Source organism: Malaya genurostris, chromosome 2 (genome assembly GCF_030247185.1).
Source record: "Malaya genurostris strain Urasoe2022 chromosome 2, Malgen_1.1, whole genome shotgun sequence".
In the NCBI taxonomy this organism is placed as follows: Eukaryota; Metazoa; Arthropoda; class Insecta; order Diptera; family Culicidae; genus Malaya; species Malaya genurostris.
The window spans coordinates 18,890,162-18,915,804 of NC_080571.1; the positions used below are offsets into that span (position 1 = coordinate 18,890,162).

The 25,643-nt window shown below is 41.8% G+C and overlaps 3 protein-coding genes across 4 annotated transcripts; 2 read left to right on the forward strand and 1 right to left on the reverse strand.

Moving 5' to 3' along the window:
- Nucleotides 1–5,852: 5,852 nt before the first annotated feature.
- Nucleotides 5,853–9,766, forward strand: LOC131427066 (neurofibromin-like; the record flags this gene model as incomplete). The annotated part of the gene is made up of 2 exons (XM_058589971.1): nucleotides 5,853–6,731; nucleotides 6,782–9,766. Coding segments are annotated over 2 exons (3,864 nt in total), but the record flags the coding sequence as incomplete, so codon positions are not given.
- Nucleotides 9,767–10,461: 695 nt separating this feature from the next.
- LOC131429469 (PAX3- and PAX7-binding protein 1) lies at nucleotides 10,462–19,818 on the reverse strand. 2 transcript variants are annotated; one of them, XM_058593608.1, is made up of 8 exons: nucleotides 19,367–19,818; nucleotides 18,275–18,543; nucleotides 17,686–17,929; nucleotides 17,447–17,623; nucleotides 16,732–17,388; nucleotides 11,538–12,273; nucleotides 11,141–11,464; nucleotides 10,462–11,071 (listed from the first exon to the last, which is right to left on the reverse strand). In XM_058593608.1, the coding sequence occupies exons 1-8, from the start codon at nucleotides 19,668–19,670 to the stop codon at nucleotides 11,017–11,019; spliced, it is 2,766 nt and encodes a 921-aa protein (XP_058449591.1). In that variant the 5' UTR covers nucleotides 19,671–19,818; the 3' UTR covers nucleotides 10,462–11,016. The 2 variants fall into 2 exon arrangements, with proteins under 2 accessions (XP_058449591.1, XP_058449593.1); XM_058593610.1 differs by having other exon boundaries at nucleotides 18,275–19,291; nucleotides 19,367–19,497.
- Nucleotides 19,819–21,798: 1,980 nt separating this feature from the next.
- Nucleotides 21,799–23,674, forward strand: LOC131432423 (zinc finger and SCAN domain-containing protein 12-like). Its single transcript, XM_058598670.1, has 2 exons — nucleotides 21,799–22,162; nucleotides 22,248–23,674. The coding sequence occupies exons 1-2, from the start codon at nucleotides 21,939–21,941 to the stop codon at nucleotides 23,224–23,226; spliced, it is 1,203 nt and encodes a 400-aa protein (XP_058454653.1). The 5' UTR covers nucleotides 21,799–21,938; the 3' UTR covers nucleotides 23,227–23,674.
- Nucleotides 23,675–25,643: the final 1,969 nt, after the last annotated feature.

The window sequence follows — 25,643 nt, forward strand, 5'->3', positions numbered from 1 at the left end:
TTTTTTATTTATTTTTTTTTTGAATTTAAATGCTGTTGTAATAAAACACGTTTCAAAAGCAATATTCCAAATGGTTTATTATATTATGACAAACTTGTGAATCTGTTTGAAGTGTGCACGTTACAGGAATAGTTGCTTTTCAGTTTTTCCTTTGGAACATTGATAACTTTGATGCATCGAACAGTCTTCCTTCAATACTCGACGGGGTTGAAACTATAGCATATGGTAGTAATTTAGAGCCCTTGCTATTCGTATTGTTCTTCAACGCTTCTCGGTGCTGGATGTAAATTTTTCTACACAGATCATTTAAAGCTGTATCGTATTATTCGTAAGGCTTGTTCGCGACCAATCCTGAACACTCCATAAACATCGCGTGAAATATTTCGCAGACTGATGAACGTTCGATGTGTAAAATCAATTTTTGGTGATACTACCATCTTTTAGATCGAAGATGGCCACCCCTATTCTGTATTTCGGATAGGATCGAATCGGATTTTGTCGGACGAATATGAAAATTCACTTCCGGTGAAACCCTCAACGAGTGAACACGTCGTATCGTGTTAGTGCGGTGAAAATTCGAGTATTTCGCAAGAAAGAAAGGTTTTTCAACCGTACTTCGGTGACTCTACGTTGTCACATAGCGAGGGTTTCACTTGTAGTCCATAAAAAGAAAGTCCATTGGACTATAAACGAAAACTAACTGGCAATATAGCTAAACCGCTGTCCCATCAATCGGCGTCATCTCAAGTGAGGTGACGTCACCAGAAGTGAAGAAGAAAAAGAATATGAAAATTTGCATTCTCTAATTAGATCGAGTGATGCTTTTGTATGGGAAACTCGAATCGATCGAGCTACAGAATGCCAAATTTCGAATTCGATCGAAACGATCCGATTCGAACGAAATACAGAATCGGGGTGGGCGTCGAAAGAAGAACAAGTACGAAAAGGCATGCACCCCGATTCTGCATTTCGTGCGAATCGGATTGTTTCGATCGACTACGAAAGCATCACTCGATCGATTTACATAATGCAAATTTTTACATTCGTTCAACAAAATCCGATTCGATCAAAATACAGAATTATTACAGGGGTGATTATGTGCGTTCGCAAAGAAAATCCGAATCTGTCAGCTAATAAACGTGAAAAATGAAGCTTAGGTTTTCTGCAAACATAACCGCTCTCAGAAACCACCAGAAAAATGCGAAGGTGAAGCAAATATTGCAGAAGAGACCAGATCGTTCGATACGTACTGTGTCTAAGGAGTGTATCGAAAATAAGCTATCCACAAATTTTTCTTTCAAATTATGATAAAAAACGATATTTTATTCAAACTAAAAATTGAAAAAGTTTTCGAACTTCTGATCGAACGCTCTTCATCAAGTTCCGGGCAAGTGTTGCATCGCATTTTTTGGACGCTTGAGCCCAAATTTTTTTGAACTTCTGCATGTTCCCAGCTGCCTAACCAGTCTTCTTGAAGACCCTCTTCACGATTGCCCAGTAACGTTCGATGGGTCGAAGCTGAGGCCAATTTGGTGGATTGATATTTTTCTCAACGAAATTTATACCCTTTTCCACAAGCCAATTGAGAGTGGTTGTGGCATAGTGAGCCAACGCCAAATCCAGCCAAAACAGTGGAGGTGTACTACGCTTCTTATATAAAGGCAGCAATCTCTTCTGGAAACACTCAGATCGATAGATTTCTGCATTTATAGTTCCGGTAGTGTAAAAAATGGTTGACTTCAAGCCACAAGAACATATTGCTTGTCATACAAGTACCTTTCGACCGAGTTTCTCCACTTGAATCGACCTGTCCGCACAGCTCACATCCTCCCCAACGACGACAGTAAAGTATTGTGGACCTGGAAGGACTTTTGAGTCCTCTTTTACATAAGTCTCATCGTCTATCAAAACGCATGCATCCGGACACTGCAAAAGAAGCGAATACAATTTCCAGGCGCTTGTTGCTGCTCGTTTTCTCTGTTTTACACTTTTTTTTCGAGATTTTCTGCTTCTTGTAGGTCTTTAGGTGATATCGCCTCTTGATACACTGGATCATTCCGACACTCGTTCCTGCTGTTTTGGCAAAATCACGTATTGACATTGATTTGTTCTTCATGATTAGAGATACAACTTTCTGGTCCAGTTTAGGGTTGGATGAACCGGATTTTCTGCCTCTTCCTGGTAGCTCATCCTAAGAATAATGTTCCCCAAACTTATTATTTATGTTTTTACCACTGGCACGATAAATTCCAAACCGCTTCGCAAAATTTCGCATAGTAGTATCCTTCTCACTTAGCCATGTGTCCAGAACTTTAATTCCCACTTCCTTTTCAATACGCGACATTTTGAAAACGCAGAATTTCAACCGCACAAACAAGTAAGAATCGAAAGCTGACAGCCAAACGCACAGCATGCTGCGATCTGATCATAAAAAAACCATCACAAATACATGCGTACAACACAAATGTATGTGGATAGCTTATTTTCGATACACTCCTTAGGAAAATAAAAATGTCAACTTTCGTGCATACTTCCAAGTACTGGCAAGGTATAAAGGCTTTCAAGGTGAAAACTGTACCGGATCGTTGAACGTTGAACAGAATTTGGTGGTTAAAACCCGGGCTCGTAAGTTGAATTGCGAATATTTGATGAGGTTTTCCTGCGTGATAATGGATGCTTGAAGACTTTGAGCAGCTTCCCGGAATGTCTTTTAATACTGCCATGCAACGGAACGACGTAGAGTAGCATTTCCGAATGAAGAAAAGGGACAAGTTTTTCAAAAAATGTTTGGTTTGGCAAGCAATACGCAGCTGTGGTCAGGCAAGCCAAAGCTTCATCACCGGAACGGTAAACAATTAACAAGAATGCCTAAAGACGCGATTGTCACTATTCCAACGCAGCCTTGACGCTCTCTCACTATTCTGGTATGTTTTGGCATCTTTTCACTACGCCAAAGATGTTTTGAATTGGTGTAAAGCGAGTGGAGTCCATGTTGTACCGGAAGGCGAATCCACCTAACTGCCCGGAATTGCGACCTACCGAGCGGTATTGGGTTCTCGTGAAAAGAGAATTCTAACAATATAAACAAGCTACAGCTATAGGAAAATTTCCGAAATTTTGACAAAAGCTACTAAATCTGCTTGCAGAGAAATCTGCACAGACCCTAATGGCTGGTGTAAACCCGAAAGCTCGTAGTTTCTTCGTACAGCCTGCAAAGTAACTAATAATGCACAATTTAATGAATAAAAACCTGTTTTATTCCACCTAGTGGTGTAATGATGCCTTTCTCATATCAATCATACTACAGGGTGATTTTTTAAGAGCTTGAGAACTTTTTTAAACAATAAAACGCATAAAATTTGCAAAATCTCATCGGTTCTTTATTTTAAACGTTAGATTGGTACATGACATTTACTTTTTGAAGATAATTTCATTTAAATGTTGACCGCGGCTGCGTCTTAGGTGGTCCATTCGGAAAATCCGCTTTTTTATCGACAAATTTTGTTCAGCGATGAGGCTCATTTCTGGTTGAATGGCTACGTAAATAAGCAAAATTGCCGCATTTGGAGTGAAGAGCAACCAGAAGCCGTTCAAAAACTGCCCATGCATCCCGAAAAATGCACTGTTTGGTGTGGTTTGTACGCTGGTGGAATCATTGGACCGTATTTTTTCAAAGATGCTGTTGGACGCAACGTTACAGTGAATGGCGATCGCTATCGTTCGATGCTAACAAACTTTTTGTTGCCAAAAATGGAAGAACTGAACTTGGTTGACATGTGGTTTCAACAAGATGGCGCTACATGCCACACAGCTCGCGATTCTATGGCCATTTTGAGGGAAAACTTCAGAGAACAATTCATCTCAAGAAATGGACCGGTAAGTTGGCCACCAAGATCATGCGATTTGACGCCTTTAGACTATTTTTTGTGGGGCTACGTCAAGTCTAAAGTCTACAGAAATAAGCCAGTAACTATTCCAGCTTTGGAAGACAACATTTCCGAAGAAATTCGGGCTATTCCGGCCGAAATGCTCGAAAAAGTTGCCCAAAATTGGACTTTCCGAATGGACCACCTAAGACGCAGCCGCGGTCAACATTTAAATGAAATTATCTTCAAAAAGTAAATGTCATGTACCAATCTAACGTTTAAAATAAAGAACCGATGAGATTTTGCAAATTTTATGCGTTTTATTGTTTAAAAAAGTTCTCAAGCTCTTAAAAAATCACCCTTTATTATATATGATACTGTGGTATTCTTCAAAATAATTTTCTTAGATTCTTAAAACAATAAACGAAATCGGTTTGTTTGACCGTCTACTAATGAAAACTATCAATTGGAGAAGATTTGAGATCGATTTAGAAATTTTGTTACGGTTTTTCGCCCTTTTCAGTGATGGTATAACATTTTTTAATACATTTTACCCTATATTTCCGGATCCGAATAAAATTCAGGAATTAAGTATGGGACCTCAAGACCTTTCATTTGAATCTAAGTTTGTGAAAATCGGTTCACCCATCTCTGAGAACAGTTAGTGCAAAAAAACGTGACATACACACATACGCACATACACACACATACACACAGACATTTTGCGTACTCGACGAACAGAGTCGAATGGTATATGACACTCGGCCCTCCGAGCCTCGGCTCAAAAGTCGGTTTTCACAGTGATTGCATAACCTTTCTATGTGAGAAAGGCAAAAATGCATTTTGAAATTGAACTAACAGCAAATTTGTTTTGTTTCTTAGAGGACCCTTCAGAGAAAAGAAGACGTCGATGAAATACAGTAAGAATATTAGAGATGGCTGCCCTGAGGAATTCAGAAATATGCGAACAACTCTTAGGAAACGTGATCGTCGATTTTCACTGCTGAACGATGAATCCTGAGGTAAGATTGCAGTCAGGCTTGTGAGGCATATGACTTTCTCGTGTCTTGTATAGAGTTCTGGTCGTTTCTAGAGCAATGTTTGATTCAGTTTCATCATTTGCTGTAGGCTAGCGATCAGTATTTACAGTTTTCCCTGGTTTGAGAGGTTCGTAGTACAAGATATCTTTCTGATCCCACCAAATGCACTCCATCGTTTTCATTCCGAAGCGATTAGGTTTTTAGGTTGATGTCGGCGATGGGTCAGGATCGCCACATGATTGTCTTGCGTTCGAGACTCTCAAAATAAACTCATTTTCCATTTCCCGTTACAGGTCGGAGCCGAAACCCTTTGTTTCATGACGAGAAAAAAAAAATTCGTTCAATGTTTTTCACATTTTTTTTACATGGAGAACCCAGTTTCCCCAACTTCTAAATCCCTCCCATGACGTATTCAGGATTGAGTATTGGGTAGTATTGGGTCATTTTTTTTCGGTTGGCCCGTGCGTTCGTCTCGTTCCCCGTAAGCTGCAGTAAGAATTCGATGGGATTTAGCAGCACTTTATTTGGAGTGATGCAATGAATCAACATGATTTTTACTTGACATAAATTTCGACATATTCACCTCACTGAATGTATATGACACTAACTTGTAATTGACAAAATAGCAACGGTTTTTTGAAGCGTGATGTTTCAGCTAAAATACGACACGAAAGTTTCGACAGTGAATTGATCCTTGTTTGCCGAGACATCTTTTGAAAAAATCCCGCATTACTAACTGGCGTTTTCATCTAGTTGACATGGTAACAATTGACAGTGGCAATTTTTTTATCATTTTTTTTTTGCACATTCCATCCCGTTACTCCTGAACTGAAAGTCCAATCCAGGTGAAATTCAATAGCAACCTATTGGAGCAAGAGACCTTTCATTTACATTTAGTTTGTGAAAATCGTTCCAGCCATCTCTGAGAAAATTGAGTGCACATTGATCACTGTATCACTTTGTGATCGTTAGTTCTCTGTTGAAAATCGTAACCCAAGCTAGACTGCCAAAGTGGCCACAGATTGATTTGGTTTATGCCCGTTCCGGTGAGTTGAGGGCATTGTTTACCGACACGTTGAACAAGGCAACGCAGGGTTACAGCGCTCATACGCCGCTAAGGATGATCACTTCGTTGACGCTCAAATCCAAGGACGCCCAAAGTCGCTTGACTCGACCGAACGAAGGTCCGGCTCATAAAGCTTTGCTTCTGTTGATGGTTAGATTGATTCACGCCGATCCGATGTTGCTGTTGAATAGTTTGAGCAAAGCCGGCCACGAAGTACAGAGCTCAACGCTGGAACTGATTAACGGTCTTGTGTCGTTGGTTCATCAACCGACGATGCCCGATGTGGCACAGGAAGCTATGGAAGCGCTGTTGGCACTGCATTCTCCCGATAAAATCGAAGTCTGGAATCCGGAAGCTCCCATCAACACCTTCTGGGACGTTAGCTCGCAGGTGCTGTTCTCGATCTCGCAGAAACTGATCCAACATCAAATCGCCAACTACACCGACGTGTTGAATTGGTTACGTGAAATTCTGATCTGTCGAAATACGTTCCTTCAGCGGCACAAGGATTATGCCAACGTGGGCAGTCAGATTGCCATTTGCCGGCAAGCACACATAAAACTGGAGGTGGTGTTTTTCATGTACCTCTGGTCGGTGGATTTGGATGCCGTCATGGTTTCACTGTCTTACTTCGGACTACTCTGCGAGGAAGCCGAAATACGGTCCGGTTCGGATGAACTTGCCGTGGTTTGCACCCTAGCGAATTACCATCTTTATCAGGAACTTTCGCATACGTCGAGCACGCTGACAACGCAGAACGTGGAGCCCCTTTATAATTTCTACGAACACTGCAGAAACCTCGTATGCAGCGTGTCACGCAGAGTAGCCAAATGTTACCGATTGGGGTCAGCGGTCCATCGTTGATGCAGTCGACCACTTTGCTGTCCATCGAACATACGATTTACATCATGAAGTCGGTGTTGGACGGTCGGCAGAGTAAGGATCAGAACGATCAACCATCGAATGCGGAACATTTGGGTGTGACAAGCATTGAGAACCTGATGTTGGCGATTGTGAGATATGTCCGTCATCTGGACATGACCGTGCACGCGATCCACATCAAAACCAAACTGTGTCAGTTGGTTGAGGTTATGATGAAGCGTCGGGATGACTTGGCGTTCCGACAGGAGATGAAATTCCGAAACAAGTTGGTCGAGTACTTGACGGATTGGGTGATGGGAACTTCGCATCAAATAGCACCTCCTAGTTCGGGAGATGTGACCATCATAACCCGTGACCTCGATCAAGCCTGTATGGAAGCGGTGGCGGCTCTTCTGCGTGGTCTACCACTGCAACCGGAGGAATCCGATCGGGGTGATCCGATGGATGCCAAAAGTGCACTGTTTCTAAAGTACTTTACTCTGTTTATGAATCTACTGAACGATTGTGTGGACGGTTCGGAAGCCGATAAAGATACAAACAATCCACCGTTGCTTCCACTGCGACCGCGGGTAGCTGCCGGGAAATTGACGGCCCTTCGGAATGCCACCATTCAAGCAATGTCCAATCTACTGAGTGCCAACATCGACTCCGGGCTGATGCATTCGATTGATCTGGGTTATAATCCGGACCTTCAGACACGGGCTGCCTTTATGGAAGTGTTGACTCAAATTCTTCAACAGGGTACCGAATTTGACACTCTGGCCGAGTCGGTTATGGCCGATCGGTTCGAGCAATTGATTCAGCTGGTGACCATGATCAGTGACAAGGGGGAACTACCGATCGCTATGGCACTGGCTTCGGTCGTGACAACATCCCAGATGGATGAACTTGCCCGGGTTCTGGTGACCCTGTTCGATGCCAAACACTTGCTGTCTCCCCTCCTGTGGAACATGTTCTACCGAGAGGTTGAGGTTTCCGACTGTATGCAAACTTTGTTCCGTGGAAATTCACTCGGCAGCAAAATCATGGCGTTCTGTTTCAAGATCTACGGAGCCAATTACCTGCAAGGCTTGCTGGAACCTTTGATCCGCCCCGTTACCAGTTTCGAGGTAGATCCGGCTCGTTTGGAAACCAACGAAGACATCGAAGTGAACCGGAAGAATCTGATTGCCCTAACGCAGAAGGTTTTCGATGCCATTGTCAACTCGGCCGATCGTTTTCCGCCGCAACTTCGATCGATGTGCCACTCTTTGTATCAGGTTCTGAGCAAACGTTTCCCCAACTTGCTGCAGAACAACATCGATGCCGTCGGGACGGTGATCTTTCTTCGGTTCATCAATCCAGCGATCGTGTCTCCACAGGAACTGGGCATCGTTGGAAAGCAGGTTCCCACTCAGATCAAACGAGGCCTAATGTTGATGTCCAAAATTTTGCAAAACATCGCCAACCACGCGGAATTCTCCAAGGAACAGCACATGTTGTGTTTCAACGATTTTCTACGATCACACTTCGAGGGAGGTCGCCGGTTCTTCATTCAGATCGCATCGGACTGTGAAACGGTTGATCAAACGTCCCATAGCATGAGCTTCATCTCGGATGCAAACGTACTGGCACTGCACCGTTTGCTGTGGTCTCACCAGGAACGGATTGGAGATTACCTGTCGAGTAGCCGAGATCATAAGGCAGTTGGGAGACGACCGTTCGATAAGATGGCAACACTGTTGGCCTATCTGGGACCTCCGGAGCACAAACCGGTCGACTCGCATCTGCTGTTTTCTAGCTACGCTCGCTGGAGTTCGATCGATATGTCGTCCACCAACTTCGAGGAGATCATGGTGAAACACCAAATGCACGAAAAGGAAGAGTTCAAAACTCTCAAGTCTACGAACATTTTCTACCAGGCGGGAACTAGCAAAGCCGGTATTCCCGTATTCTACTACATCGCACGACGGTATAAAATCGGCGAAACCAGCGGTGATCTGCTGATCTATCACGTCATTCTCACGCTGAAACCGTTCTGCCATTCCCCGTTCGAAGTGGTGATCGTTTTTAAGCACACCTGCTCGGACAACCGCTTCCGTACGGAGTTCCTGCAGAAGTGGTTCTACGTTCTGCCGGAGGTGGCCTACGAAAATCTACACGCGGCCTACATCTACAACTGCAACTCGTGGGTACGGGAGTACACTAAATTTCACGATCGCATACTTGCTCCTCTCAAAGGTTGCCGGAAGCTGATCTTCCTGGATTCGCCAGCCAAGCTAAACGACGTGATCGATCCGGAACAACAGAAATTGCCCGGTGCAACGCTTTCCCTTGACGAAGATTTAAAGGTGTTCAACAATGCCCTCAAACTGAGCCACAAAGATACCAAGGTAGCGATCAAGGTTGGTCCAACGGCACTGCAAATTACGTCGGCCGAGAAAACCAAAGTTCTGGCCCACTCGGTTCTGCTGAACGATGTTTACTACGCGTCGGAAATCGAAGAGGTTTGTTTGGTAGACGACAATCAGTTCACGTTGTCAATCGCCAACGAAAGCTCTCAGCTCAGTTTCATCCACAACGACTGTGACAACATAGTTCAAGCCATAATCCACATCCGTAACCGGTGGGAACTAAGCCAACCAGATTCCGTCACTGTTCATCAGAAGATCAGACCCAAGGATGTCCCGGGAACGCTGATTACCGAAAAATTGCCGAAACCAACAGAAGATATGCGGAAGAAGATTGCTAACCATTTTTTGTGGAATTTCCCGCTGTATCTTGGAGCCTTGGATGGAAAGCATGTGGCAATTCAAGTACCTGCCAATAGTGTCTTTGAGTCAACGCATGCTTTGACCGTGCTTCGGACGTGTGTCGATACAGACACGGGTACGACACGGTCTAGTGAGAATATTCACATGGAGCTGCATTAAACAATTTTGAAGCGAAATCCGGACGGGATCCGGTCCAGTCCCGTTCCATGTACGTCACGGCCTAGTGTGAATAGCGCTTTACGCACCCATTATACACCAGACGGCGCTTTTGGTGTCACGGGCTGCTCAATCACATTACTATTACACTGGGGAATCTAGATGTATTTTATTTATGATATCACCCGGTAATTCCGGAACCGGAAGTCGGATCCTAATGAAACTTTGTATGGGACCTTAAGACCTTTCATTTCAATCTAAGTTTGTGAAAATCGGTTCAGCCATCTCTGAGAAAATTGAGTGACATTATTTGTCACATACACACATACATACATACACACGCACGCGCGTGCCTATCATGAAAAGTGTGGAAAATAAACAAATCGAAGTTGTCTTATGAAATGTTAATTATTCATATTTGAAAATTAACTATCATACGATTTAATTTACACCAACCTTCCTTAGATAAATTGTTACAATTAAAAAGCAGTATTTTATGAATTTCGGATGTTGTAGTAGATCTTTCATCGTTGAAGTAGTGTAAGCACATCTCACATGACTTTCTGTGGAATTCCAGACAATGCTAGAAACTGTTTCGATACGTAATCGTCAATTTTAATGGCTAAACCATCATGTTTTTTTTTTTGTTGACCTAGGGTACTTTCATTCATTTCTATAGCTCAACCAAACAGCATCAATTATATTTAAGATTTTATTCCGACCCATTTTTATAAATAGCATACAATGTAAGAACGAAAGCTGATTGTTCGAATATTAGTGTTCTTTTTTTTTTTGTCTTTTAATAGTAGTGAATCCGAGCATTGCTTCTTTCAACGGTTCTGGCCTAGTAACAAACGTGTGTGTGCCAGTTAACGTAATTTATTAAGATAAAAATCAAAGTTCCAAATGCAAGACAGTAGCCTAATATTCATAAAAGTACGAGCAACAAACTTTTCGAGGATAGGCAATAAATGGATGAACATAAAACTTACCTGAAAACATCCATTCAATACTTTAAAGGTGACCCTCGAAAAATGTGAAAACTCAATTTCTATTTGTCTCGCAAATGACGTATGAAAGTAATGTTAAGTAACTTGATAGTCAGTTTTCCGGTTTGACCATGCTGGCTAGTGCTATCAGTTTGTCTCTGTGTTGAGATTATAAACAATTGATTGAACCGCTAAGCTACACTTATCTACAATATTCAGCCAATCGAAGATAGTCCGAAAATAACTTGCTTTAAATATGTCTTCTTAAGAAACCACATGCAAACTGGACAATATATCCTGCACTTTTTTGATTAACTCCCTGCAAACAACACAAAAAGATATCTTGTTAGGAAACGGCTCAGGGTTCTTCAATCTTAACCGCACTTACCCATGGCCTGCGATCGACGGATCCAGTTGACTTTCCACGTGTTGCAGCATCGTAACAAACTGACTCATGGTTTGAACCACCGACGAACCAGCGGTGAGCCAAACCCTCGGCAGTGTGTACACAATCATTGAAGCTTTATTGATGGCATCGGTTGGGGTGCAAACGCGCATTCCATTCAGAAGATACCGGTTTAGCAGCGATCCGATGGCAAGTTCCGTCAGGGGACCATCGGCGATAACACCCTGCCAACTAGTTATGTTACGCAGTAGCTTCAGACCGCTGCAAAATTGTCGCTGAAAGAACGAGGACTTGGCTTCTTGCATTCTGCGAAGAGAAATAAAAAAAAAAGTTTGATTAGAATCGCACGCTAGAAGGACTTTTCGTTGCTAGAACATACTGTTTGGGAAAAACCGGAATGAAAACGTCATTATCGACGGCTAGCTTAAGTTTATCCAGTATCGCTTGGAATAATGTTCGCAGTTGTTTACAGGTTCTCCTTAGTGACGGATAGTCACGGCTAAGTCTGTTGATCAGTCGAACTAGCTTCAGAGTTTGAGTCGTTGACAAAGGGTCCCACACCTGTTCGATCAGTGCCGTTAGTTTGGGAAGCACGATTTTTTCCACGAGAGTGGGAATCAAACGAACATCCGGATCTTCTGCCAAACTGGTTTCTGTTTCGTCCGGGCTGCGACCATAAAGTGCACAGCTCCGGTACCAGTCTTCGCGCTCGAAGTTGGATTCATCGGTCCCACTAACCGGATTCCACAGTACGTGTCTCAGACGGATCAGCGGGCCAATCACCTTCGGCAGACAAAGACTAACGAACGCATCTCTGTAGGCGTCCATTTCGTTTTCGCGCCAACCCTGAAACTTTTCTAGTATGGTACCCACGTCGCTGTATTCCTCGTTCGTGTCGTCGAATATCTGGGCCGCTTCGACAGCGATTTCCTTCAGCGTCGCCCGGTACTGCTGGGTTTCGATGTCTGCCACCTCGTCATCACTGGACATCCCATCCAAATGGGAATCGGCCGTTTCATTTTTCTCGCGATCCCGTCGTCGCCTTGTTCGTCGTCCCTCCCGCTCTGCTGCCCTCCGGACTCGGTCCGGATCGTCCTGCTGGCGTTTCATGCTCTCTGAATAAGCGAAAAATAAACATTCTTGGTTAGTTATCATGAATCAGACCAAATTGGTTGTACATTTAATTAAACTCTCAGCTCCGAATGGGTCGAGAGATTTTACTAAGAGAGAAACCATTTGCATCCTCGAAACTAAGGTTACTAAGAAGGTATTTATAGAGAGAAAGGTATTTTAAATGTCCTTACAAATAGGAACTACAAAAAAAACTAACCCGGATTGAATAGCAGGACAATTTCTAGAATTTTTTGCGACCTTGCTTTCACGAAACATTTCCGAGCAACGCCGGGTAATTCAGCTAGTATACATATAAAGAAGGATGTAAGCAAAAACATCATATTAACAAGATATCCAGTTCTCACATTTCCCGAACAAATCTTTGGCAACATCCTTTTTTGCGAGCATGGCGCCCTCAGGCGAGTCCGCATCGAATCTCGTGCATAGAAGTAGGGGAGAGAAATGTCAAATTCGTTCGCGCCAAAATAGCAGCACTGCGCACCCATACAATTTACATGACATGTTGAATGAGACGCCGTGCGATGGCGTTGCTGAACTGAAGATTGATTTCGCTCCAAGCTGCCAGGGTCTGATGTAAGTTTGAATGTTAGTAACGACATAACTCCCGAACTACTGAACGGATTGCTATCAAACTTGGCACAGGTAGTTTTTGTTATTCAGAGATGGTCATAAGGGGGAGGGAGCGTAGCAAAAGTCCTTAGCAGTAGTGGAGGGGGCATGACAAAATTGATCTAGTTTGACGAGAATCGATACTTTTTGATAGATACATTTTGCAAATCTTATGTGCCTATGAACGCGAGTGTATATAAGCTTCAGCATAACTTCGAAACAACTAAACGAATCGCAAGTTTGGCACATATACCAAAGGTGTGAATCGGTACTTATTGATAAGCACAGATATTTTCTACGCTACTCAGAGGTCGTCATGAGGATAATGGTGGAGGGGAGCTGTAGTAAGTTAACTAAACAAAGGGAAGTTCAATGTGAAATTTATTGGACGAGAAACAATACTTCTTGAATAATAAAGATACTAATTTCCCATCAAAATCGATTATAAGGTTATTTTAGGATAAAGGAAGCGTGGCAAGTGCCCCAAAAATGGTAATTGCAAGATAAAATTTATCGGATTTTACAAAAAAAAATGGTACTGCTTGACGAGTACAGCAAGGGGGAAAATTAGTATTCATTACAAAAAGGAGGTAACATTGACCTGAGTTGACAAAGAAATCATACAATCAATGTTAATGAAGTAAATTTACGACAACATTTGTATTAGCTGTATCGTTATTCTATCGTACGAATGTAGTTATGATGATAAACAGCCATTATCAGATGGAAAATCTTGAGCGATTACGTATAAATAATGATGTCATACCTTATGATCAAAAAAGAACCGGAATTTTCATTTTAAAATTCCTGTGCTTGTCCAATCGGTAAACTTTTATTCTCTCAACGTTGGCAACACTTTTATACACATTCTGTAAAATTTTGACGCATATCGTAAGATTGGTTTTTGTTGGGCGTCTATACAAAGAAGTTGAAAAATTTTCGTGTGGCGATTTTTATAATGGATGAAAATTTAAAACAACGTGCGTGCATCAAATTTTGTGTTGCAAATGGATTTAAGTATTTCGAAACGTTGAAAATGTTAGAAAAGGCCTTTGGTGAATCGTGTCTAGGAAAAACACAGGCATACGAGTGGTATAAACGCTTCAAAGGTGGTCGTACAAGCTTGGATCATGATGAGATCCCTGGCCCCCAACAACATCTGTTACTGAAGAAAACATTGAATCGGCAAAGCAAATCGTGTTGCAAAATCGTTCTGTACCGATTAGAGAGATTGCTGTGTTGTTGGGCATCTCTTATGAATCAGACGAACACATTTTAACTGATGTTTTGGGTTTGAAACGCGTCGCTTTTCGGCTGGTGCCAAAAAGCTGCCAAAAACTCAACCAATATCATCAACCAAGCACCGTACTCTCCAGATATGGCCCCGTGTGACTTTTTCCTCTTCCCCAGACTCAAATTGCCATTGCGGGGAACGCGTTTTGAGCCCATAGAGACCATAAAAGAGAATTCGCTGTGTGAACTAAAGGCCATACCTTCGGCGGCATATAAAACTTGTATGGAAAATTGGATCAAGCGTTGGCATGCATGTATTGCCGCAGGAGGAGAGTACTTTGAAGGCGATAATAAAAAAATTTATTAAAAATTGAAATTTTGCGTTTTTTAATAAAATTCCGGTTCTTTTTTTATCATAAGGTAAGAATTTATATTAGGGGTAACGACAAGGTGATGGACTCTCCTGTATATTGCCGTGGAAGGTGTGATTCGAAGAGCGAGGATCGAGACGATCTTCCGAAAGTCCGTACAACTTTTTGGCTTCGCTGACGATATTGACATTGTGATACCTTGAGAAGATGAGGTTACCTTGAGAAGATGACGGAAACCTACATCGGACTGAAAGCTGAAGCTAGGCGTATCGGACTGGCCATTAATGCGTCAAAAACAAAATACATGAGAGGAAGAGGCTCTAGAGAAAAAAAAAACTACGCCTCCCACCACGAATATTGATAGACGGTTACGATATCGAGGTGGTTGACGTTCGTGTATTTGGGCTCACTTGTGACACCAGCAGAGAAATTCAGAGACGTATTTTGGCAGGGAATCGTGCGTACCTTGGACTCAGAAAAACCCTTCAATCAAGAAAAGTACGCCACCGCACGAAATTGGCCATCTACAAAACGCTCATTAGACCGGTTGTTCTCTACGGCCACAAGACCTGGACTAGGTTGGCAGTGGACCAACGTGCCCTTAGTATTTTCGAAAGAAAGGTACTGAGGACCATCTATGGCGGAGTGCAGATGGAAGACGGTACGTGACACTGCGTATGAATCACGAATTACAACAGCTGCTAGGAGAACCACATACCATACGTACAACCATCGACGTCTACGATGGGCTGGGCATGTCATAAGGATGTCGGACGACAGCCCAGTGAAAATGGTTCTTGAATCTAATCCGACTGGTACAAGAAGAGGAAGGGCGCAGCGGGTAAGGTAGATCGATCAAATGGATCTACGAAGCATCCGTGCCTTGGGTGGCTGGCGACGATCAGCCATGGACCGAGTTATGTGGAAATGTATGCTTGACACAGCAAAGAATACCCCACGACTATAGCTGTTAGGTAAGGTAAGTATAAGATTTTTTTTATAATGAAACGGAAATAGTACTACCTTGATTAAAAAGTTCCCAAATATTTGTTAAAGTTACGCTGTATTGAGGGTCTTCGAATTTGGAAATTTTCAAAATGGAATTGAATTTGCAACAACGAGTTTGCATTAAATTTTGCGTTAAGAACGGTTTAATGGTTCGACAATATTGCAAATGTTAAAACAGTGTTTCGGCAACGATACTCTGAAGAAAATAGACGTTTATCAGTGGCACAATAAAGTGACCGTGAGTCTGTGAATGATGATGAGAGAAGTGGTAGGCGATGCTCACAGTTTTCATTGATTACAAAGCGGTTGTGTATCGTGAATTTCTTCCACAAGGCCAGACCATCAACAAGGAGTATTATTTGGGTGTTATGAGACGTTTGCGTGAAGTAATTCGCCGAAATAGACCAGATTTGTGGGCAAACAACTCGTGGATCTAGTACCATGATAAGGCACCGTCACGCCATGTTATTGTTAGCTATTGTACATATTTTAGCTAAAAACAAAACGAAAATACCATTCAGCAACCACCGAATTCACCTGATTTGGCTCCCTGCAACTTTTTCCTATTCGGTCGACTCAAGAAACCGCTCCGTGGAACGCGTTTCAGCACCCGACATGAGATTATGGAAAATTCGCAGATGGCTCTGATGGCCATACCGAAAACTTAATATAAAAAATGTTTCGATGATTGGATCAAGTGCTGGCATAAGTGTGTTGCAGTCGATGGATAGTACTTTGAATAGAACACTATCGATGTTGATGAATAATCGACGTAATCAAATTGATCCCTTGATTGGTTTTACCCTGATTGGAGATCTGCCTTCGTACCTGTTTCTTCAGTAAATAGCTTAACTAATAAGAAAGGCATTGTAAAATTTACGAATAGTTTGAAATCAAAATATAAAAAAGTTTTTTATAAAGATTTTTCAGAACCTATTGTGGGCTATGAAGATGAGCTGAATCTCGCTGATTTCTTTTATTTTTGAAAGCATTTTACTTATTGTAGATAGCTTCTCGAAATGGGTGGACGTAGAATTTATGCCGCACGATACAGACGCAAGAGTGGTCATAAATGTATTCATTTACTGCTGCTCTACTGCTTCTAATCTTCTATCTTTTACGACGTACATAATGGATGCTATGTCTAACGGTTTTCAGACGGATGCAATTTACACGGATCTCTCCACGGAAATAATTTAGAATAGACCATCTACTTACTGCCTGCATCTGCCATTTCCTTGGCCTGATCCCGCATGTCCTGTCTTCTCCGTTCGATCAGCATGCTGGAATATTTCGCCATCGAATTAAGCATTCGCTGTTCCTGTGCCACAATTTGCGGTAGTTTCTCATCCAAACACTCGATCAAATCGCACACATAGCACTTCATTTCCTGGTAGAAACGATATTTGGCCGCTGCAGCCGGTGCCTTCTGTTCACTTTGCATGTAGTCCAGCTTGAGCACCTTTACGTCCTGGGTAATCTTTTCAATGTCGGCGATATGTTTTAAGTTCAGGTCCCGCGTAGATTGCAGTCTTTCGCTGAGTTGTTTCAAAATTTCGTGCGGCATACGGGGACCGGAGACTTTCGGTTCTTGTTTGCCGGCAGTGGCGACACGCGAGATCAACCCAGCCGAGGCTGCCTTGGTGTTTGCCCTCGACAGACCGGTGGTACGAGCGTAAGCCTGCTCCAGCAGAGCTCCCGTGGAAAGTGGTTTTTCCTCATCGTTAGTGAGGTAAGAGTGACTATAATCTTGAATCATGTACTGGGAAATGACGGATTCCTGATGGGCAGACACCAACTGCGCACCGGTAACTCCTTTGCGGATCTGCTGGTTTTCCCATTCTTTTGATTCTAGATCTGATTCCTCGGCCGAATCTACAAACAGAAACATTAGTATATACAACAAAAATTAGTACAGTGAATCTTATCGAACCTTCTCGCTGAACGGAATAGAATTGCTCTCTCCGTTCCTCGCGTTCCTTGGCTCCCGTGATAGCCGCCATGTCGATTCGATCGTCATCTTCATCCGAACCATCACCGGCACCATCTTCGCGAACTACTCTTTTCTTGCTTTTATCTTCTTTGGGCTCTTCAATCGGTATAAAATCGCCTGCGACATGAGAATAATCTCCGTCAGAATTTAACAACTGTTCTCAACTATACATTTCCTACCTTGTTCTCTAGCCTTTTGCCGTCGCTTTCTAGCGGCATGGATCATCGCAGCATCCGGGATGACACCGTTTTCCAGATACACTTTAAAATTGTCCGGCTTCGCAAACCGATGGTGTCCTTCGCTTGCAGAATCGGCATCCTCTTCCGGGTCATCTCCTTCCGAGGACATGTCATCTTTACCTGCACACAGAGCGGCACGTCCATTCAGTATCAAATTGTTCGGATCGGATTTCTTAACCACAAGCTGTACAGGAAGAGATGGAACATTCAACGGAACACGAGATTAGTTTCATCGCGAGAGACAAGAGTTTTGCTGATATCAAGCCAGGAAAGCTCGAACAATGCAATGGAATTCCCACGCTCTGGAATAAACAATAGTATTTTGCGATATCTGCGTGCGGGTAGCAACAACGAACGTGTGCCTAATTTATTAACCACTTTGGAATAATTGAATAACAGCCATTTTTTTTTGAGTGTGTGTTTGGGTTTAAAACCGATTCTAAGTAACAACGATTATGTCGAAAATGTTTCGACAATAAACTTGGGATTGTGGGTGGGGTAGTAGAAAATTGAATAATAATAACCTTACCACAAAGTCGTCAGTGCGTATTTCTGTTTGGATATTAGAACTAGTATTTTCACACTTTTCCTTTTTAATTTTATCTTTATGGGAAGAGTCTTCTGTATTATCTTTGCCATTTTTGTTGGATTTCGATGACGACGACGAAAACATTGAACTGACGGTATCTTTGGATCCATTCTTCTCGGCATGTCGTTTACGACGACGTTCTTTGTCCATGTTTTTCATGACTTTCTTGCTCTGTGAACTTTTCTTTACTTGAAACACTTCACCCTCCTCTGGTAGCGTCGGAAGTTGGATACAGGAACATTGTTTTGAAACGAAAAGAAAAACAAAGTTTGTTGATGAAATCTCACATCATTCAGTTAGTGGAAAAGACTGAGTCGCTTGAAACATTTTTTAACTAGTCACGACTGTTAGCATAAACTGATTGCCTAGCTACAAACGATAGGATTCTTTATCGTCTGAATTTTATCAGTGAATTCGATAGAATTAGTCAATCACTAAAGGAATAATAAAGACAAGACACATGAACATAATAGCGTTTATAATTCATATAAGTCAAATTGTCTTTTATCAGTAGTAACAATAGGTAACACATTATAAATAAACAACATATGAAGCGTTATTTTTTACACAATAATTAGAATCATTCAAAGAAGCCGAATGTATCTTGACCTAATTTTCTCATTGATCAAATTTTGTTCTAGAAACAATTGAAAAATGTTATGTAGATGCCAGATGGCCTGTTTTTTGGTAACATTTATTCCATAGTTGTATTTCTCAAATTAGAGATGAGCCGGAATTTACTGAAAAATAAATTGATCACCCAAACAACATTGACCAAATTTAGCTAATTAAAAAAAACTCAAGATTTCCTAAGCAACATTTTCACACTGATCCGATCTGTTAAATATTGATCATTGAAATCCAGTGAAAAGTAGTTCAGTTGTCTGGTAAAAGAACCGATTGTTTATCATATGTGCATAACTAGAAACGAGTTTCTCCCCGGACAAAATTTCTACTCTGAAACGAATGAATTAGCGAAGATTCAACAATTTAGCACGTATCTCGTGCCTAGAGACACTAGAAAATGGTTACCTTCATCTTCAAAACTTAGTAAAGACATTTTGGAGCTGGGTTTGCTCGAGGTCCCCTGGGAAGAGACCGAGGACGAAGAGGTGCATTTGGAGTGTTTTTTGTCCTTTTTGGATTTGGAACTAATCGAGGGTGCCGGCGGTAGCGTTGGCTCCACATCCATCCGATTGCCATTGTTATGCTGATGCTGACCGATAGCTCCACTATTGCTGCTGCAGGCTGGAATGGTGGCAGAGTCTTCCTCATCGTCATAGCCACTGAAAACGCGTCGCTGGATTGGTTTCTTCGGTTTACGGAAGAGCGACATTATCAATCGATTTGACTTCACTTTACTCAGATGGAGCGCGCGCTAGTACATTGTTTAAGTATGGAAACTGCAGAAAAATTTGATGTCTTTTTTCATAAAACTTTAAAAATGATAGAAAATTAATTTCAGCAGAAACGAAAACGTTTGATTTTTCTGCAAATAATGACACTATGACAATTGACGGCTTGTAAATGTCAGTAGATGGGTTGCCAAATTAAGCATTCCACCGTATGAAATATTTCACTATCAGATGGCGAATAAATACACACTCTTTCAATATCACTCTTAAAGGACTATAATTTCACTAACATTCGAATTACTATAACAACAGTAATTCTCGGTTGATTTTCCAGAAGGCCGTAACAGCAAGTGACAGTTTCTCTTTGTTCACTCTCTCTTTCGATTATTGTGATGTGATCTAAAAAGATTTTCTTGGATTTCACAGTTCTGTTTGGAAGTCGAACGTTTCGAGCATCATTCTATGCAAATAGTTCGGTGATAAACGTGTAAACCGCTTGGTAATTAATAGAAGAGAAAGTAAACAAAGAGAAACTGTCACTTGCTGTTACGGCCTTCTGGAAAATCAACCGAGAATTCAAAAAATGCTCAAGACATTTTCTACTCATTGTTCTTTAAGTTCAAAGAAATTTGCCAGCTGTTTTCGGAAAGGTTCGCAAGTGTTTTCTCTTGCGATTTTCTATCTCCGCAGGAAATAGCACGCGCCGCGAATAATGTTTCTGTATCCAATTATGCTTTGCACTCGATCAATATAGACGAGGAATCGATACAAACGGAACCTCCGCAGGCCCAGACGCCATACCAGCAGTCATCTTGCCTAAGCGTTCCACAACCACAAATCTATTATCCTTTACATCTTACGTGACCAACGCCATGTCAAATGGTTTGCAGACGGACGTAATCTATACCGATCTTTCCCTCGCCTTCGATAAAATTAAAGATGAAATCAAAATAGCAAAACTGGATCGACTTGGTTTTGGTACAAACGTCTTTCGATGGATACAATCATATCTCAGGAATCGTCATCTTGTGGTTAAAATAACGATTGTGCTTCGGAAGAATTTGTTGCAACATCTGGAATTCCGCAGGGGAGCCATCTCGGCCCTTTGATCTTTTTGCTTTACTTTAACGACGTTAATTTTTCTCTGGAAGGACCGCGCATATCTTTTGCAGATGACCTCAAAATCTACCGTGTTATTCGCACCTCAGAGGATGCGACGTTTCTTCAGCGACAAATGGCAATCTTTTCGTTTTGGTGCAAATTGAATCACATGACCGGTAATCCAGAGAAATGCTCGATCATTACGTTTACGAGAAAAAAAGTGTCTTTGAAATTCGAATACTTTATTGAGCGATTCATGACTGGTAGATCGACGTGCATCAAGGACCTCGGCGTTTTTCTTGACATTCAAGCAACACACCAATTACATTGTGGCTAAAGCTTCTCGTTGCCTTGGATTTGTGATGAGAATGGCTAAGCATTTTACGGATGTTTACTACTTGAAATCCCTATACTGTTCACTCTTTTGCTCTACTCTGGAATATTGTTCAACATCAGTCAACATCAATGTTCGTCCTCGAGCTCTCCGCAACAACGCTTTTCCTCAATTTCTTTTACGCCGCACTAGCTACGGGATAAACGGTGCAATTATAGGCGATTATCGGCATTCAATTGAGTGTCATCTGAGTTCGACTTCAATCTTTCACGTGCCAAAACATCACAGTTTTTGGTACCCAAAACGAAGGGTTAATTGTAGTAATTTCAAATGTCTGGTGCTAACATACCGGTGTCAGATGTTTGAATACTCCAGATAAAAATGGTGAACTTCAAGAACAAACAACTTCTTCTTCTTCTTCTTCTTCTTCTTTCTGGTTGGCGTCACCTCACTTGAGATGACGCCGATTGTCAGTTAATTTTCATTTATAGTCCAATGGACTTTCTTTGCACTGGACTACAGAGAGAGAGAGAGTTGAGAGATTTACCGGAAGTCAAGAGCAAGCAACAACGGAATGTGGTGATTGTAGAAAAATATTTGCACGAAAAACAAACAAACGAAAAAGTATAGCTCAGTACAGATGGGCAATTTCTTTCGAAAGTGGAAGTTGACAGGTGGCTTATTGGCCGTTCTAAAAAAAAAAGCGTGAATTCTCGTGTAAGGGCCGCTGATGAATTCAACTCAAATCTCACTAGTTTTTTTTAGACGTTTTGTTTACATTATGCTGGTATTTATTTAAGTTATAAATATTAAAATGTCTGTGGGTTACATACAGTCCAAAGTTGAAATTGAAGTGGTAAAAACTGTTAAATGCGGACATCCTGAAATTGCAGATACACCTATTGTGTGTGCCCTCGACGATGAACATAGTTCCGAAATCGCACTGCTTCCTTCATTTTGCGTAAAGCCGGAAAGTATTGAAAGCGATGACCCGAATTTTGCGATATCACCTGACAAGGATCACGTAGCAAATCAACGGTAGGTAGTTAAACAATATTGTTATCAAAGTACGATGAAGCTTGTCATGTGCTGTGATGTGAGAATTCCTTCAATTTGTTGACAGAAAAAATGTAATTGGTCCCCGGAACTATACATGCGAAATTTGTAATAAATCATACAGCATGAAGCGACTGTTGACGATCCACGAGCGCGTACATACCGGTGATCGACCATATTCCTGTAATCTCTGCGGCAAAACATACATGAAAAATGACCATTTGAGCCGACACAAACGAATTCACACTGGCGAACGACGATATCGCTGTCGGGTCTGCGGCAGAGAATTTCTAACGTTTGAACAACGAGAGCAGCATCGAAAAATGGGCCATGACAACATGAAACATGTTTGCGAAATCTGTGGCAAAAAGTTTATCGGCAGCGACGTCTTTACGCGGCACAGTTTCACCCACGCGATGGTGAAACCGCACAAGTGCGATATTTGTGGTAAGGAATTTGCATCACGCGAAGAACTGAAACGTCACACGTTCCAGCATACGGGCGAGCGTCCCCATAAGTGTGATGTTTGTGGTAAAGGATATGTCGCGAAAAGCAACCTGAAGCGTCATCAGCGTACGCACATCGACATCAATCTCGTTGAACACATGTTCAAGTGTGAATACTGCGGTAGAGTGTTTCTCGAGGCGAAAGATCTCACTCAGCATACGCTCATTCACAGCGGTGATCGTAACTTCAAATGTGACATCTGCGGAAAAGGGTTCTTGAAGAATGCTCACCTAAATTACCACATCCGTATTCATACGGACGAACGACAGCACAAATGTGATCTTTGTGGGCAACAATTCCTGCGAGGCGGACACTTGACTCAACACAAACGTCGGCATTTTAATGATCGACCTCACGGTTGTGATGTGTGTGGCAAAAGTTTCGTGGAAAGTTGCCATTTGAAAGAACATAGGAAGATTCATGAAAGAACGACGGATGCTAGTAAACGGAACAGAAAAAAAATGCAATCGACAGAGATGATGAACTTTCCAGTTAATAACGAGCCCAAACAAAAAGAGGAAAAATTTATCGAGACGTAGCAAAGTTACGGTGAAGAAGAGGTTTTTGTTGAAGAAATGTGTCATCTATAGTCACTTGTGATAAAACTCACGAACATTAGCTATCTGAAATAACCCAGCTATTGAACTGTGAAAGCCGTTGACTACGGTTTGGATGTGCACGTGAAGCTGATTATTGGTTTTCATCAAGGGGCAAATCACTCTAAACTCTAGACAATCTCATACTAATAAACTCATGTCATTCCAAAATAATTTTCTCTAATCTTATTTAATCCAAACTAGTCTAGATAAGTTTGGGTAATTTAAAACTAATCCAACCTAGTTTTGCCTAATCTTGTTTGAAGTGTATCTGTCATTCGAGCTCCCACGCAGAGATGCCATTTATACAGATTTATCTGTATTATACAGATTTTTACATGCGCATACAGATTTAATACAGAGCAGGCGCGTAGCCAGAGAAAATTTTCGGGGGGGGGGGGGGGGGGGGGGTTTTAGAACATGGTGATAAATCAACACATGTACAATTTATATCACAATGTTTCCCATGGGTTATAATTTTTTGTTTCGGGGGGGGGGGGGGTTTGAACCCCTAAATTCCCCCCCCCCCCCCCTGTATACGCGCCTGATTCAGAGTACAGGTTTTAAACAGATTTCTCAAATTAAACACAGATTTATACAGATACCACAAAAAGTAAGAAAGAAATAATGAAACTTTTCCGTCTGAGCGTGTTTGATTGCCCATATTAAAATGAATATTTTTTCGTTCAGCGTCATGAAACTTTATTGTCAGACTGAAAAGTTGTATGACCTGACTTGACGTTGCGTATTGGGCGTTCGAATTTCAAGTCATCATTTTCAAACGAAAAAAGTATTTGGATTTACAATTCAATTGTGGTTGATACCAAAAACATTTAAATTTCGTCGTTGAATGTTCTTGTCAGTGCGGCAAGGACTTACGATATAAAGGAATGCTCCTTGCATCTGCCATTCTATAACAATAATCTAATGGTATAATATTTTTAAACATCATTTTATTTCCGAAATTTCCTTCCTTTAGTGAATACAGATAAATACAGTTTTTTTTATACAAAGCAATACAGATTTTCTATGAAAATATCTGGCATCTCTGCTCCCACGTTTACAGCTTCTTATGTCAAAATAATGCATTTCCAGATCTCGGCTAAACTTCTCTAATCCCATTCTAATCCAGCGAGATCCCTGCTAAACTTTTTTACTCCCGGTAAAACTTGTTTGAGTTCAGACAAAGTTTAGAGTGATTTGCCCCTTGGTTTTCATTGCTGTAAACGTTTCCAGAAAAAGTATTATCTGTTTCGCGCAGTTCTGTGGGAGCAGTAAGCCGTTTAGAACAGCGTCTTCCAGTGATCTAAGACGGTTTCTACGATCATTCAATCAACGTTTTGCGTAGTTTATTTTCTTTATTCTTTATTATAGCAATTGCAAATAAACTAATGAAATACAAACGATGTAAAACTGGTAATATACAAAATTATTCATTTACGTAACAATACTGTCTTGAAACAACATAAGAACTCAGTTCGCCTCGATCAAAGTAAACATGCCGTTACTGTTCCAAACAAAGTACAATACTGGTACGAGAAGAAGCGTGTTGTAGTTTGATGGTCTTATAAACTTACTTACATTGCCTAATAGCTAAAGTCTTGGGGTGTTCTTTGCTGTATCAAGCATACGTCTCCACATAACTCGATCCATGGCTGCTCGTCGCCAGCCACTCAAGGCACGGATGCTTCTGAGATCACCCTCCACTTGATCGATCCACCTTGCTCGCTGCGCTCCTCTTCTTCTTGTACCAGTCGGATTAGATTCAAGAACCATTTTCACTGGGCTGTCGTTCGACATCCTTATGACATGCCCAGCCCATCGTAGACGTCCGATTTTAGCTGTCCGTACGATGGGTGGTTCTCCTAGCAGCTGTGGCAATTCGTGATTCATACGCCGCCTACACGTTCTATCTTCAAACTGCACTCCGCCATAGATGGTCCTCAGTACCTTTCTTTCGAAACTACTAAGGGCGCGTTGGTCCACTGCCAACATAGTCCAGGTCTCGTGGCCATAGAGAACAACCCATCTAATGAGCGTTTTGTAAATGGTCAATTTCGTGCGGTGGCGTACTTTTCTTGATTGAAAGCTTTTTCTGAGTCCAAAATACGCACGATTTCCTGTTAAAATACGTCTCTGAATTTCTATGCTAATGTCATTATCGGGGGTCACCAGTGAGCCCAAATAAACGAACTCGTCAACCACCTCGATATCGTCACTGTCTATCAATATTCGTGGTGGGAGGCGTAGTGTTTCTTCTCTAGAGCCTCTTCCTATAATGTATTTTGTTTTTGACGCATTTATGGCCAGTCCGATACGCCTAGCTTCGGTTTTCAGTCCGATATAGGTTTCCGTCATCT